Source organism: Pempheris klunzingeri, chromosome 21 (genome assembly GCF_042242105.1).
Source record: "Pempheris klunzingeri isolate RE-2024b chromosome 21, fPemKlu1.hap1, whole genome shotgun sequence".
Classification (NCBI taxonomy): domain Eukaryota; kingdom Metazoa; phylum Chordata; class Actinopteri; order Acropomatiformes; family Pempheridae; genus Pempheris; species Pempheris klunzingeri.
In genome coordinates, this window is record NC_092032.1 from 6965885 (window position 1) to 6980532 (window position 14648).

The 14648-nt window shown below is 44.1% G+C and overlaps 1 protein-coding gene across 1 annotated transcript in view; it reads right to left on the reverse strand.

Moving 5' to 3' along the window:
* Nucleotides 1-6456: 6456 nt before the first annotated feature.
* The window catches only part of LOC139221098 (guanine nucleotide exchange factor VAV3), an 81838-nt gene continuing 73646 nt past the window's right edge, over nt 6457-14648 (reverse strand). The window contains exons 26-27 of the mRNA XM_070853011.1: nt 8646-8797; nt 6457-7112 (exon numbers count right to left, since the gene is read on the reverse strand). Of these exons, the coding sequence (XP_070709112.1) occupies nt 7068-7112; nt 8646-8797 (197 nt within the window). The 3' untranslated portion in view covers nt 6457-7067. The remainder of the gene's footprint in view (nt 7113-8645; nt 8798-14648) is intronic.

The window sequence follows — 14648 nt, forward strand, 5'->3', positions numbered from 1 at the left end:
TGCTGCATACGTAGCTTTGTATGGGAATAAAGGCTAGAATAATGGAGCTGCAAACTGTAAAGAAAGATGCCCGTAACAACCCATACAGGAGTGTTTGTGTGCATGCGTGTGTGTGTGTGTGTGTGTTTTATGGTGATGAGCTGTCTGAGTCTGAGTGTGTTCCGTAGACAGCACCTCAGTGTTTATGCAGTGCTGATAGTCTCCAGGAAAACAGGGGGGAAAAGAGGTGCTGCTTGATATTTACACACAGCAGCCATACCGTCTGGCAATGATGATGGCTCCCTCGTGGCCCCAAAAGACAGCAATAAACCCAGAGAAAGCACGAGCGAGGCAGAGTGAGAAATAGACTGGGATATATGGAGTGCAGTCGAAAAAGTCAAACATGGCAGGTTATATGAGACACCGAGATCCGGAGAGAGAGAGATGGAAGGAAAAGCAGACAAGTGACTGCAGTGCTAACCTGAAACAAGAGAGAAGTTCAGTGAGCTGAGCGGGTCATTTAGTTTCAGTGGTCCTCCCTGTTTTACATAGTTAACAGTATAAAAGATATATTTATACAGCAGGACTGACCGTTTTCAATAGAGCACCTATAGGGTGAGTGTTGGATTGATTATCTCCCTGCCAGGCATCCTTTGGCCACTGGGAGATGGCGCCATGATTGCACAGACACAGTTAAAGTACGCACTCTGAGGCCACACTGAAGACGATGCCCAGGACTCTCTGGTTTGGGAATAGCCTCACGATAACCATCAGCCACCCCTGCTCTTATTATCAGTGACGAGAGCTCCTCATTCCATCACTCTCAACAATACAGAACTCGGGGAAAATCTTTGCTCATCTTCAAAATCCATTTCATACCAGAGAGGACTGCAGTAATCCAGAAAGTTGAGCCTGACAGTCTCTCAGTGCTGTGAAGAACGCTGATGTCACCCTCTCATCGGCCATCTGTCACACTGGTGGTCCGGCCTCAGCTGGAAGCGGACCGGTGGTGGATCCAGACTGGCCCGGCCAAGGCGAAGCCCGCCTGGTGGGTATTTAGTACAGCGTCTCTCTCTATCTCTGCAGTGCCAGCAGCACTGGCTGCTACAGCCCAGCGCCACTCATCCTTTTGGTGTCTGAGCCTCGGTCTAGCTTCGGCAACGGCAGGTAACCGGGCACCAGATGGCCGAGGAGACCACCACCCACACATCAGTGCGCTCACACACAAGGCCTGCACATGCATGCACAACCGTTTTCACAAAGAAGCTACAGTAAGCATCAACATATGGTCGGCGTCCTGCACACACTTCTACAACTGTTGACTGCATGCTTTCACACACCCACGGTACTGTTAGCACTCACCTTTTTTGCCTTCTTTTTAACTCGTTATATTTAGAAGTTTGGTTAACTTGGTTCATTATCAGCGTGATAACAGCAACAAGACCCACCGTTTATCCCCACATTCATTCACACCTATTAGCCAATGAGCTAGTGAGAAACAGCACCCCACTGGCTGCAGGTTATTTAAGTCCTGTGGAGGGAACAGTAACAAAACATGGCACTAACGCCATGGCAGCCATTTAATGAGCACTACTATACTTTACGGACCAAGTCCTAATTTTAGCCAGGAAGTCACTTCTGGGCAAGCTAACAGAAATGAGCCTGACCACTATAAAAGCTAAATTACACTCTTCTCTTTGATGCACTGCACACAGCTACTTAGCTCTCCACACAATGATGAGACTATTGCATCACAAAGGAGCTGTTTAGAGGTTGCTTTCAAGCCTGAAAGGGTCTGTTAAGTAGCATTAAAGTTAAAACTCAGACAGAGAGTTTAATCATCTGAATGTCATTTAAACTTTAAAATACTCAATAAGGCAACTCCTCACTCTTTAATGTGACTCATTATTAAATGTGACAACCAGCTGCTTAAAGTATGTATCCACTGATTGAACTCCATGTTCAAAATCTGTATGAAAATATGTATGAAAAATATCAAATCATGTAGGTAAACCTTACTAATTGAATAAATACATTGATTCCTTTAAGTTGTGGAAACTAGCGATATCACCCAATAAATATGCTACTGTGCAAGTGAAGATTATATTCAAAAGAATGTGAATATTGTCAGCAAAAAGTCCTAATAAAATAATTAAAATAAAACTAGAAAAGAAAAGTAAAAAAGCTAGTTTACTTACAATCGGGCAGTTTAATCTATAACACTGTTTGATTTGACATCTTTCCTCCATAATACTTTAGACTTTAGTCCACCTCATCTCAAAAAAAGGGTTTTGCCTGATGTTACCTGACTTGGATGAGCGTCACTGTGCAGAATGATGTATACGTGTGTTGATGAGTTTGTTTTCAGTCAGCAGCTGAACAAGAAACGAAGAAGGAGCAAATGTACTAAGTTACATCTCCCCACTAACAGTTTGATGTCTGATTTGAATCTCACTTACTCTAATCCTCATATTCCCACAGGGGCACCACAATGACATATCTTTGTTTTCTCTTTCTGCTTTTAATGAGTGCTTTGTAAAAAAAAAACACCAGTGTGTTGGGTTCAGTTCTGCCTATTCAGTTTTAATCGATAGAACTATTCAGTGAGTTCATGTTTGCCGAGTATCACTCACTAATCACAGACACAGATTTTCCATCCTGATGTATGTTTTCGCCAGTAATAGTAGTCTTTTTTTTTTTCATATTTTGAGAAGAAATAAGTTAAAATTTTGCCATGATGGTTGTTTCCTACTGTAATTTATTTCTGGGGTCCATGTCCTATGTTAAATATGTTGGTCAGGTTAAAATAAAGGTTAATATCAGTATGTTTTTAAACCTTTTTGTGGTGAATTTTCACAGAAAGTGAAGTTTTCATGCGTGATGAAATTACAACACATTACAAGAAGCAATGTATATCTTTATTATGTGCTATTTACATATCTTACAGTATGGTACAGCAACAATACACGGTAATGCTACACAGTCGAGATTGCACAGTTATAGAGTTAGGCCACAGCGGTCGGGTACCGTGGGTGTGAGACATAACATTGAGTGTACAGTAAGTACAGCATACATCTTTGGCTTCTTAGGGATGACAAGACATGGACACGGCGAAACTTCAGTCAGCGAGCACGAAATAACACAGAGGGAAGATGGTTTGTCACTGATTTAGATCAAGAAAGGATTTTCAACCCAGAAAGTATCATAATGACATTTTCTTCATGTATGGCAGACTATCAGGCTTCTGCTCAGGTCACTACAGAACTGTCCTCACGTGTTGGTTGAGGAGATTGCATTCTCAAACTCCTGCTGGGCTAAGACTTGCTCAGCCCTGAATCCTGTCAAAATGTATTTTCACACGTACGTGGTGTGTGCCGACGCACAGGCACGTAATCTGTGCACACACTGTATACGAGGAGAAAGAGGAGAGCGGATTCTAATTCATTCTCTGATTGGCGTCATTTCTCTCAGTCTATTACTTGGTGGTAAAATTAAACTAGTCCTCATTTTGCTGGGGTTGTTTATAGAGAATCAGACCGCCTCTCTCCCTCCCTCCCCTCCTGATGATACGGAATCTTCAATTCTCCTCCCGCCAACATACTGCCGCGGCAGTTACAGCCTTACAGAGCATCAGGGTGAGGGACAGAATACAGAGAGAAACTGAGAGGACAGGGATTGGATGAAAGATAGATGGGGAAAGACAGGAGAACAGAGAGAGAGAGAGGGAGAGGAAGGGGGGGGTGCAAGGTGAGATAGAGCGAGAGAGAGGGGGAGCCGACAGAGAGATGGATGCAGCGGGGTCGCTGAGGTGAGGAGATGGTGTAATGATTAGATCACAGATACCCTTGAGCCTTCCTCCCGTCCCTCCCGCGCGCAAAAAAAAACCTGGGAGCGTTCTCGGAGGGGAGGAAGGCCTACAGTTGTAAATGGCCCAGCTGTCAGAGTTCACCAGGGCAGAGGAGGAGCGCGGGAGTGGATTACAGGAATCTGCGATTAGAGGAGCCTACTCTACTGTCTCTCCACTCCGAGGCGAGAGGGGAAGAATTTTCCTAAAGATGGTATGAATTTAATGTTAGGCTGCTGAGAGACTGCGGACAGTTTGGGGAGCAGGAGGAGAGCACAGATATCCTCCTCAGGGTTCATACCGGGCGTGAAGTTCAGAAGTCTGCCGAGAAACTTTACAGCGCAGCTTCATATCAAATGCACTGCATGTTTTGTGGTCTACCTGCAGTATTAATGATGGCTGTTCACTGCTTTGGAAAAACCTCAACCGAGTGTGTTTTTTATCATCGTTCGCTTTTGTCGTCTCTCTCACTCGCAGCAACGAGTCTGACGCTGATGCTAAATGCCTCCTTAAATGTCGCTCACCTCCTAATCAGATGATGTCATCTCCAAACTTTAGAAAGTTGAAGGTGAGTGCTTGGTGAGGAGGGGATGTGTTTGGGATGCTTCCATCTAGTGGACAGTTAATGACACTGTTGATGATACAAAATTAGAAGAAAAGTAAGATGCCATGCAGAAATACATTAATGTGACGCATTTTCACACATTTCTTCAGTCCAGCAGTTGAACAATATGACTGAGAACAAAACGCCTTTTGTCATTCATATCATAATGGTGTGGAGAGGCAGGGCTGGCAGGGGGTTATTAGTGATTCTCAAACATAATGGCTCCATTAAGCGCATACAAAAGCATATCTTTACAATAAATTCTTACTTAGATCCACAAAATATATTTCTGACACAATAATCCTATGGCATCGACACAATGGAGACATGACAGGGGAGGATGAATGCTTTGAATGGAAGAAATGCCCTGGGGGCTGCTACCAGAGGCAGGATCCACTCGTTAGACGCATGATCGCTTTCCGGAGCTCATGCTTCCACATTAGCTCTGAAAGTTCGGACTTTATTCTACGAAGTTTCGTATAAATTGTTAACTAGAAAACACTGCCTCTGAGGAAACCATCCCAGTGTGTGTTTCAGTGACAGGTAGCATATCTTATATACATCGCATGTTACATAAATAGTTCCTCTTACCATAACATGTCATGCGTAGGTGTGTGTGAAAGTCTGCATTTGAGGAGTGAGGAGAAATATAAGGAATGTGGCCAAAGACCAACTTCAAACTGAGTAAAATTCAAGGACTAGTTCAGAGACTTTGCCTGCCTGAAATCAACCATGACTTGGATAAAAATATCTATATGTACACATTTTAAACAAAGACGCCTGGTTTGTAGTTTGTTTTACAGCAAAGACACTCTCGGTGTATGCAAAAGAGGATCATCCTGGCGGAGAATAAAGCCAACTGCTGGGGAGTTTCTGGTCTCAGCTCCAGGAGTTGATCGCTATTTTGGATCTGTGCACGCTGCCTTCTTTCTGCGACTAGACATCGGCGCGTGTGTGTTAACACTACCAGCATGTTTTGCTGCAAAGGTATTTATTCCCTCAAATGTGGGTAAATCCTCTTTCACTCTGGATTAATGAGACAGTGTGCATAATGTATACAGGGGGTGAACGTGGAACACAGAGGGGTGACTGGCACGACAGTTAGCAGGAGTATATAAGCGGAGGAAAACAGCTTCTGACAGCTCATATCAGCTCTGTTGAATAGTAGAGTTAATGTATAAACATCTTTTTTTTTTCTTATTTTTCTTGTTCTTGCCAAAATAAATCCCCTAAATTGCAGGTGTTCTGCACAAGTTGTTTCCTTGAGTGGGGGAACCTCTAAAATAGCAGCAAGTCTCCACTAATACGTAGGAAGAAGATGATGATGCATAATCTGGTGGAAATGTTGCACAAAAGCAAAATCAGCGTAGATATCAATCAACCTGCATCAGATCTGTGACGATGAAACTGACAAAAAAAAAACCCCAAGAAAACAATTCAAGACATGCTGGAAAAAAAAGTAGAGAAAGTTAGATGGAAATTATGGGCGGTTGGGCCATATTTGTGTTCCATCTGCTTTTCCTTCTCTTCTTTTTCACGTTAAGGGGACAGGTGGCTTCTAGGTAGTGTGGCTTGTTCCAAGACAAGCCCGCTAATGCCTCCAACGAGATAAACCCCCGGCGAACGGGCCCCTCTCGACAGAGCCGCCGCCGATAAGAGCGGGGGATCGCCGACGGCCAAGACAGCTATAAACACGAGAGGCTGGGCTGCAGATAAAGAATGTAGGAGGTGGGAGGAAAATAGGAACAACAGCGATCAATTGCTGGCACTGTGCAGCAATGCTATCCGACGCCATCCCTCTCTTACATCTCCTCTAAGAGAGTGTGTGCGATCATAATCTGAAGGGGAGGAGAGGTGGGTGGTGTGTGTGTGTGAGAGAGAGAGAGAGAGAGAGAGAAAGAGAGAATTTGGGTCATCAAGTCATCAATAACCACCTGCATTAGTGGAAGAAACGCAGAGGCAAGGTCAAAACTGAGTGAAATCCCTTCACAGTGAAAAAGGGATGAAAGGGGGGGAAAACACTTGTGTGTGGGTCCAGCGTGGGTCTTTTCCAGCTCAGATGACTCTATCCCCACAGGGGTTGGTGGGGAGGATGGATGCTTGGATGGATGGATGGATGGATGGATGAGTGCATGAATGGAAGAGTGGCATTTGAGTATCTTCTTTTGACAGATTGGCGACGGCCGACTTGGCAAGCAGAAACAGGTGGGAGCTGGGGGCTGCGGCTGGCTGGGGCAGAGAGACGGAGGGAGCAAAGGGTGAATTATGGATGGACGCACAAAGTTGGGGAGGGAGGAGGGAGGAGGGAGGGGGGGGGGGGGGCGGCTGTCTGGCGAGGGCTTGTGCCCCGCTGACAGGCAAGCTGCTAGTTGGTGGAGTCACTTAGCTACACAGAGTCAACCAGAAATGATCAGGCATCTTTGCATCTGCAATGTACTGTAGCCCTCTTCTCTCCCAAAGGCCTCCGGGATGGTTGTGGGCAGCGGGACTCCGTGGAGGAGGGTGAAGCTGTCCGCTTTGCTCCGAAAAGTACCACTGGAGCAAGCAGCGGGGCAGAAGCTCACTGTCTTTGTTACTGTTTGCTTACTCCACTGCTGCCATTCTTCTTTTTTATCTCACTCCTGTTCCCACGTTGGACCTTCACTCCTCACCCTCCTCTACGTATGTGGACGGGAACCAGCCAACCTGAGGAGGGGGGGAGGGGGGGGGGAAGACGTGTGAATGAGTAACCACACAGGAGCTGACTGACAGCACGGGTTGTAATTTGAAGAGTCCAAGAAAAGTAAAAACCTACATTTTACTTTACGTCCTACTTTCCAGCAACACTAAAGCCTTTTTAACAGTAAGACTGAGCTAAAACTAAGCCATTATTTCTTTCTATGGTGAGCTACAACCTGACATTTAATGCTAATGTGTTCACATTAAAATATTATGATGATGATCACAGGGTTCGCAAATGAAACGGCAAGTTTGAGTTTAAATGGTGAATTTAGTTAATCGTCATAGTGTTTTAAACCTACAGTATCTGCCGTCACCTCGTAGCAGTATTTCCCACATAACCCCAAAGCATGAACCCTGGTCTGGAAACAAATTCTTTCATGATTAAATATCACAAACATGTCATTAAATGATGATTAAATATAATGCACGCTTGGCAGTCGTTCAGTGAGACTGTAATAGTCTGTATTATAGTGGATCACTTATTTTTAAATTATCACCTAAAAAAAAAACTACTTAAAACACAAAATAGTCTAAAGCATTACTTTACAAATAGTCCAGAAAGAGCCTGATATTACAATGAACTGATATTGAGAGGTTTCAGTGGTATAAAGGCATTTTTCTATTTTTCCAGGCTTTTCCCAGCCAGCAGCGCCGACTGTTGTTACTGGCTGAAGGCTCTAAAGAGAATCTAACAGCTCTCTACAGACTGTACATTCGCTGTTTAGTTCTCACCAGAGCACCATCAGGCTTTGTAAAAGAGAAACGCTTCTTCATTTACCACAGCTGTTCACAAAACACACTCACAGCACAGACACATTACCGAGGGCTGACACACACACACACACACACACACACACACACACACGCACACACACACACAGGCTGAATTTGTCACTCAGTCTAACACTCTCCGCCAAGCTTAAATGCAGTCAATGCGAGTGGGAGTCAGTACATATATTTCCCTGCATTTAGAAGCAGGATTCTCTCAATGCTGCGTGTCTGATTATAAATCGCTCTTGGTATTGGAAGGGAACATTTATCCATTTAAGAGCAGCATGGGAACTCTTCCAAGCGATGATATGAGGAAAGAGAGGTGTTGGAAAGGTGCACACGACAGTCTAAAGATAAAACAGACTAAATATGAACAGTCCCTTCCAGGCACCCGTAGACGACATTATTTTTCCAAATCTTTCAACTCTAAAATTGTATTTAAGTATTGAGCAGCCAGAATAAAGACATAATAGGGTTTCTGGGTGAACACAGTTAAGTTATGAAACATTTCTGCTCTGATTAAATACCAGTGAATGTCAACATGTGCGCAGCGTAAAGCTACTTATTTCACACGTTAATATTTCATCTCAATAATTTCACTCTTGTAACTTGGGACGTATTCAGGCTTTTTAAGAAAATGGATAACCTGGAGGCCAATATCAGCCCTCCACTGGGATGTGGTGATGACAGGCTGTGTTTTATTGGCATCTTAAGGCTGTCACTTACCCTGCCGTTGACCTCGCCCCTCCACCACCCGTTGGCTCCCGACTTCGTGTAGATCTTCACCACGTCGCCCTCCTGCAGTGACAGCTCCCGGGTGTCACGCGAGCTGAAGTCGTACCGCGCTATCGCCACACCGATCACTTTTGGCGTTAACACTGGAAAGACGGGCAAAGAGATGAGAGATGGGCATTAAAAACTGAGGAACTCTAGTTCGTGTACGGTTCATGGAGATGCATTTGACTGAGAAAAAGAAAAAAAAAAAAAAAAACATCAGTTGTAGTGTCCACACATACACACATGTACACACACAGATGGAGAGAGGTGATACCGTTCATTCACCCAGAAAAACCTGGTGTCCTTTCCTTTGACTCTCTTCTTATGAAATATGACTAGATAGCAGATTTATTGATGCCACGTATTAATGTTGTGTAGCTGATTGAACTGGCAAAGCTAATCTTACAGTGGTAGCGGTGGTGGAGGGAAAAAGGGCGACATATCTGACATGACACCAGACAAAATACTGATTAATAATATAATAATAATAATCTAAATCTCTCTGCCTTAGATTAACGTCCCATCCTGACGGCTGCATGGCGATTTGTCTTAAATTGTGGAAAGTGAATCCTGGGAACGCGCTCCGACTCTTTCAGAGAGGCAGATGAAAGAAACGCTGCGACACAGAAGAGTCACAGAAGCTAGTGGATCAGAGGACAGCCAGCACGTGACGTCATGACCTCGGCTCTTCGTTTTGTTGCTCCTAAAACTCTTTTTGTGAGTTGTGCTACAGTCTGACTTCCTGTTTACACAAAATGGGTTGATACCAAACGTAATGTCAATATAGAGACGACGTAAGCAGGACTGAATTCGCTGTCTGGTCCCTCGTAACTTGGCCGGTGATCTGATGAGCAGCACACAGAGCTCCATCAGCTAATCCTGTGTCTGTGCTCCCGGTGCGTGGGATTTATTTTACATTACACGACCCCATAAGTCTTTGTAGTTTTGTAGTCCATCGCTTTAGTTGAGAAAGGCCAGCTGGAGTGCTCTGACAGCCGTGTGTGTGCATGACTAGACTCCCTGTCGGGGAGGCAGCACTATGAGAGACAGCTATGGAGCAGGTTAGCTAGTTACCACTGCTCCATCCCACACTGCCAGCTTTCTACCTTCTCCAGACACTGACTGGTGGGTCGGACGGGGCTCAGCTGACAGGTGGAAATGGAATGTCAGACCTCTACAACCTGGCCGTGGGGATAGAATATCTAATATAGAGGAGCTCTGTGTATTTGGACACCTCCACCTTTACTTTGATGGACAGACACACACACACACACACACACAAGCACACGCTCACTAAACTCAGCAACATATGCCTCCGAAAAACACCTCAAACACCACTCCTTTCTCGACAGTTTCTGCCACACACACTGGTATGTTCACTGAAAAACACACACACACACACACTCAAACCCACATATAGAGTACACATGCATTACCGAAGCAGTCCCTACACTCACACAGGATGACACGTATGTGCACACACACACCTAGAGAAGAGGTGAAATGGCGCAAAGGGAAGCTCAATGACAGATATTAAAGGCAGAATTCATGCGACGACGTGAATGCACTGAGCTACAGCCAGCATGCTAAGCAGCCTTCAACATGAAAGGAAGGAGAGAGAGAGAGAGATCGAGCGCTACAGAGAGGCAGACAGAGAGAAGCGATACCTGTACCTGACCAGAAGGGAGCAGAGGAAGGAGGTACAAAGCTGTAGCCGGCAGGAGATACAAAAGAGAGGCCGCAGAGCAATGGGGCTATGGCAGGGCAGGCCAGGCAGGGAGCGGAGAGATGGGAGAGGGGGGAGGGCGGGGATGGGGAGGGAGAGAGAGAAGCAAAGGAGAAAGAATAAAACACGTTTTTTTAAAAAACTCCCAAACTATGAGCCTTTTCTTTCAGAGGTATAAAGCACACAGTTGCAGTTTGATAAAACATAAATGATAACAGGCGCAGAAGGAGCTCTACCCAGCGGTGCCTCGTCTAGTAGCACTTCTCTCACTCATGCTTCATTCATCTGCACCCCTGAAAGTATTTACATGTAATTAGAAATCTAGAATGATAACTCAAACATGAGGGATTGAACTCTTGGGCTCGTGTTTCACAAAAAAAAAAAATAAAACACAACACCAATTAATGAAAGGCTCTCACTTCTCCAGCCAGTTGATATGAAACACAAAACGCTGCAAAACCCCTCTTGTAAATTTACCAAATACACTTACAGGCATTGGAGTGGTGCTCTAATTAAAGCACGTCTGCTGTAGCTCAACTCATTTTCAGAAAAGTTGGAGGAAAACACAGTTTGTGTTCTAAATGGAAAGACTGCGTCAAAAGGATCCAAAAACGTGACACTGAGGTTTTGTTGAAATAAGACGGGATGTCTGCATCATTAATGGGGGGTGACATCTTCAACTGATCATCTAATTGGGAGGAATATGCAGTGCACTCACAATTACAGCATAGGGAATAGATTTCTATTTGCATATTCAGAAAGATAATCATCCAGCTGTAGCACGGCCACAACTGCACAGATACACATCTTCTTTCACGAAGTCCCTCTGACAGACGCGCTTAACTCGATGCCAGATAATGATATCCTTTATTTCATATTCTGTTATCATGGTACTTTCCTTTGGTATCCTAAGTGCTTTTTAATGTGGCTCTACTTTATGTCCACAGTGCAGGTCTCTCCACTTTAGAGAGGCGAACTGCGCCTTTATCTTGCAAACAAGTTGAGAAATAAGCTACTGCAGCCCCACTGCTTTTGTATTTCTTGCTTCTTTCTTCCTGTGTTTCTAATGGCAGAGAAAGAAGTTACAGAAGCATTGATCTGATTCCAACAATGTCTCAGAGTTGGCAGTGTTAGTGCATTTCTTTGGGGAGAAGAACCTCCAACCCTGAAAGTATTAGTACCTTAGTCTTTAGGGATACATCTGAGTCCACTTTTGGAACGTCAGTATAGCAGGTATGGCACAAGTACAGTCAGGAAAAGAAGCTGATGCCACAAAGGTTTTGCTCAGTAGCAGTGCTACTTAAGTAGAACTAGACTATATAATGTACAGGAGATTCAATAAAAGCGGTCGGCTAAATGGATGCAGATAAGTGATTTTGTCCAAGTTTAACTGGGGTGAACAAAGCAGTCAGTTCCCGATATAGGAATTATCTGAACTGTCTGGACAATGAAAAACTCTCAGTCCCCGCCCAAATGACTACAAAGAGGCACAAAACAACCACAAAAAGAAGTGAAACAACCACAAATTCACAAAATGACGACAAAGAGATGCAAAATGACCATACAAAGACAAAAAACGCTACGCTGAGAAGCAAAATGACCACGAAGAATCACAAAATGACAACAGAAGCGACACAAAATAACAATGAAGAGATGCAAAATGACTACAAAGGGAAGCAAAACAGCCACAAAGACATGCGAAACAACCATAACGAAACAAAGAAAGACCAGAGATGACACGGCCACGTCTTTTTCAGCTGTGAGGCCTTTTACATGTCAGCGTCCAGCAGCCCGTTATCTCATAATCTGTCCATGGTGTGGGCTGTGTGTACAAACAGCTATTAATTGATGCAGTTTCATATTTAAACTTGTTTATTTGGCATCCATTTAGTACACAGAATAAACCTTTGAATTATTAATGATATACAGAGGATTATTGCCAAGAACCTGGGCTTTCAATATTAGATGCAACACATTTTTTACTCATTTTACAAATATGCTCCCCTCTTTAAAACTGTGCCCCACCCCCTGCATTCAAAAGAGTCTAAACCCGCCCCTACACAGGAGCACACATTGCTGCTACTGGGAATAGAAAATGTAATCCTTATAATGGCAGATAAATGCCAAAACTTTATGAAAAATGTGACGTTCCGCACAATACTGCCGGCAAGTTAACTGGCCTGGGTTATTGATATGCTGGAAGGAGAGCAAAGCTCCAGTGGTTTTTAAAATGAATACTAATCAGCGCACTGAGAGACAGCTCAGCAACCCCTAATGGTGTCTAGGTACAAGCAATATGAAGAGGGATCGCCCTCCACTTCAAACAGCCACCAAAACACCAGCTGCATTTTACATGCTTCATTTTTGCAAAATCTGATTTGTGGACCACACCAGAATACACAATGTGAGCTGGTTGACTAATAAAGGAGACTAAGATTGAGAAAACACACACACACACACACTGTATCACTGCACGAGACAGTGAAGATGAGTAAAATCCAATCAGCAGAGTCTCACACGCTGTCAGCTGGGATTGTTCCATGGGCACATGTTCATTTATATTTTGGGTGTTGTTGCTGTTGTAGGTAGCGTATTAGTAAAAAAAACGATCAATCAGCCAGTCCTGCCCTCTGTGAAGCTGTCCGAAAAGCATAAAACCAAGCATAAACATTAATTAGCAGTCTTCCAGCAGTGATTGAGGAAGATGGAAATCAAAACAAAAGAGTCATTTGAACGTGAGAGGAAATGAGGTCTGCGCAGCAGGAGGAGGCTGCCTGAGAGACGGAGGGCCACACCACAACAAAACTAATCTGGGCTGAAGCTGCCTCGACTTGTGTTTTGACACAGGGTCTGAACAACAGGCCTCCTCAAGAACAGCCAAACATGTTCAGTACAATCTGTCCACATTTCTCCCGCTTGGAACGTCATCGCCGGCAAGCCAGAACAGTGTTTTTTCCCCACCGCACGCAGCGGCATGCAGGGTGCAAATAAAATCTGGTTTTGCCATTGATTGAGATAGGTCATACATTCTCCATTTAACCAGCCGATGGGTTGCTTTGCCTGGCTCACACACCGTTTAATACCTTTTCTGCTGGCATTGCTTGAACCGCGCAGCTTGTGTGGGTGTAACACTGACGTTTTACAGGCCGAACAGCACTTTCTACTTCAGTTTTGGAGGGTGCAGCCGATTAACGGTGAGCGTTTAAACCTCTCTTGATGGGTTTTCAAGCTTATTCCCATGTGACGTTATCAGCCAAGCCATCAAAACAAAGGAGAGAAATGATTTCATGCTGAATTTCTTTTCTCCAAATACACTAATAAGCCTTTCTTTACTTATCATCACTGAATAACTATAGTTTTTGTCACAGAAATGTCGATATTCACGCCTGTGCTGGCAGGTCGACAATACTCTGCTGTTTTATCTGTTGCTCCACTTCAAACCCAAACATCATCTCATTAAAATCTCAGTTCAAAGTTACAAACTCCACACCTGCTCAGAAGGGGGAAAAGCATCTCACTGGATGTGGCGTTCTCTCTCTCATTCAGCCCTGATAAATAACATCTCTACCACCTGAATGTTGAGAGGAATCAGGTTAGTTAGGGTAATGACTGACAAAGTCGCGCGGTTAAGAAGGGAACAGCAGCTGCATGCATAAGTAATCGTCGGCGTGCTGTATTCCAGTACAGTTCCTCTGCTCAGACAGCGCTGGTGACAGCAGCTGCTTTGTCTTGCAGGGGTTGACAGGAGCGCTCATAGCACCGCAAACAGCTCTTTGTTACGCAGGTCAAAAAAATATCACACAGCTCAAGTCTTCACCACAACAACTGCCAGACAGCACGCCGCAGCATCCGCGGGTTCGCCGACACCTTCTCGTGGCGCCGTTTCTGTTTTTTTAGCTTAGAATTTTGGGCTGTCTGAGGTGTACAATGACGTTTGGAAGAGAGACGACGGCTGAAGAATCGCTAATCTGAATGTGAGCTTTCATTTCAACATCTCAAGTTATTTACTCATATTGTAAATCCTAGTGGTTGAATGACGTGGTTCAATAATCCACAATTCGTAAATCATATTTTATTTTTTATTTTTTTTTTGTCATTAAATGTTTGAATGTATCAAGCTTAATAAAAGAACGTAAATAAACTTAACTCCTCGATTGAAGAAGTTTTAAATCTTTATGATGGAATAAATACTATTTCACAATAATGTGATTAAGCAGATACCATTA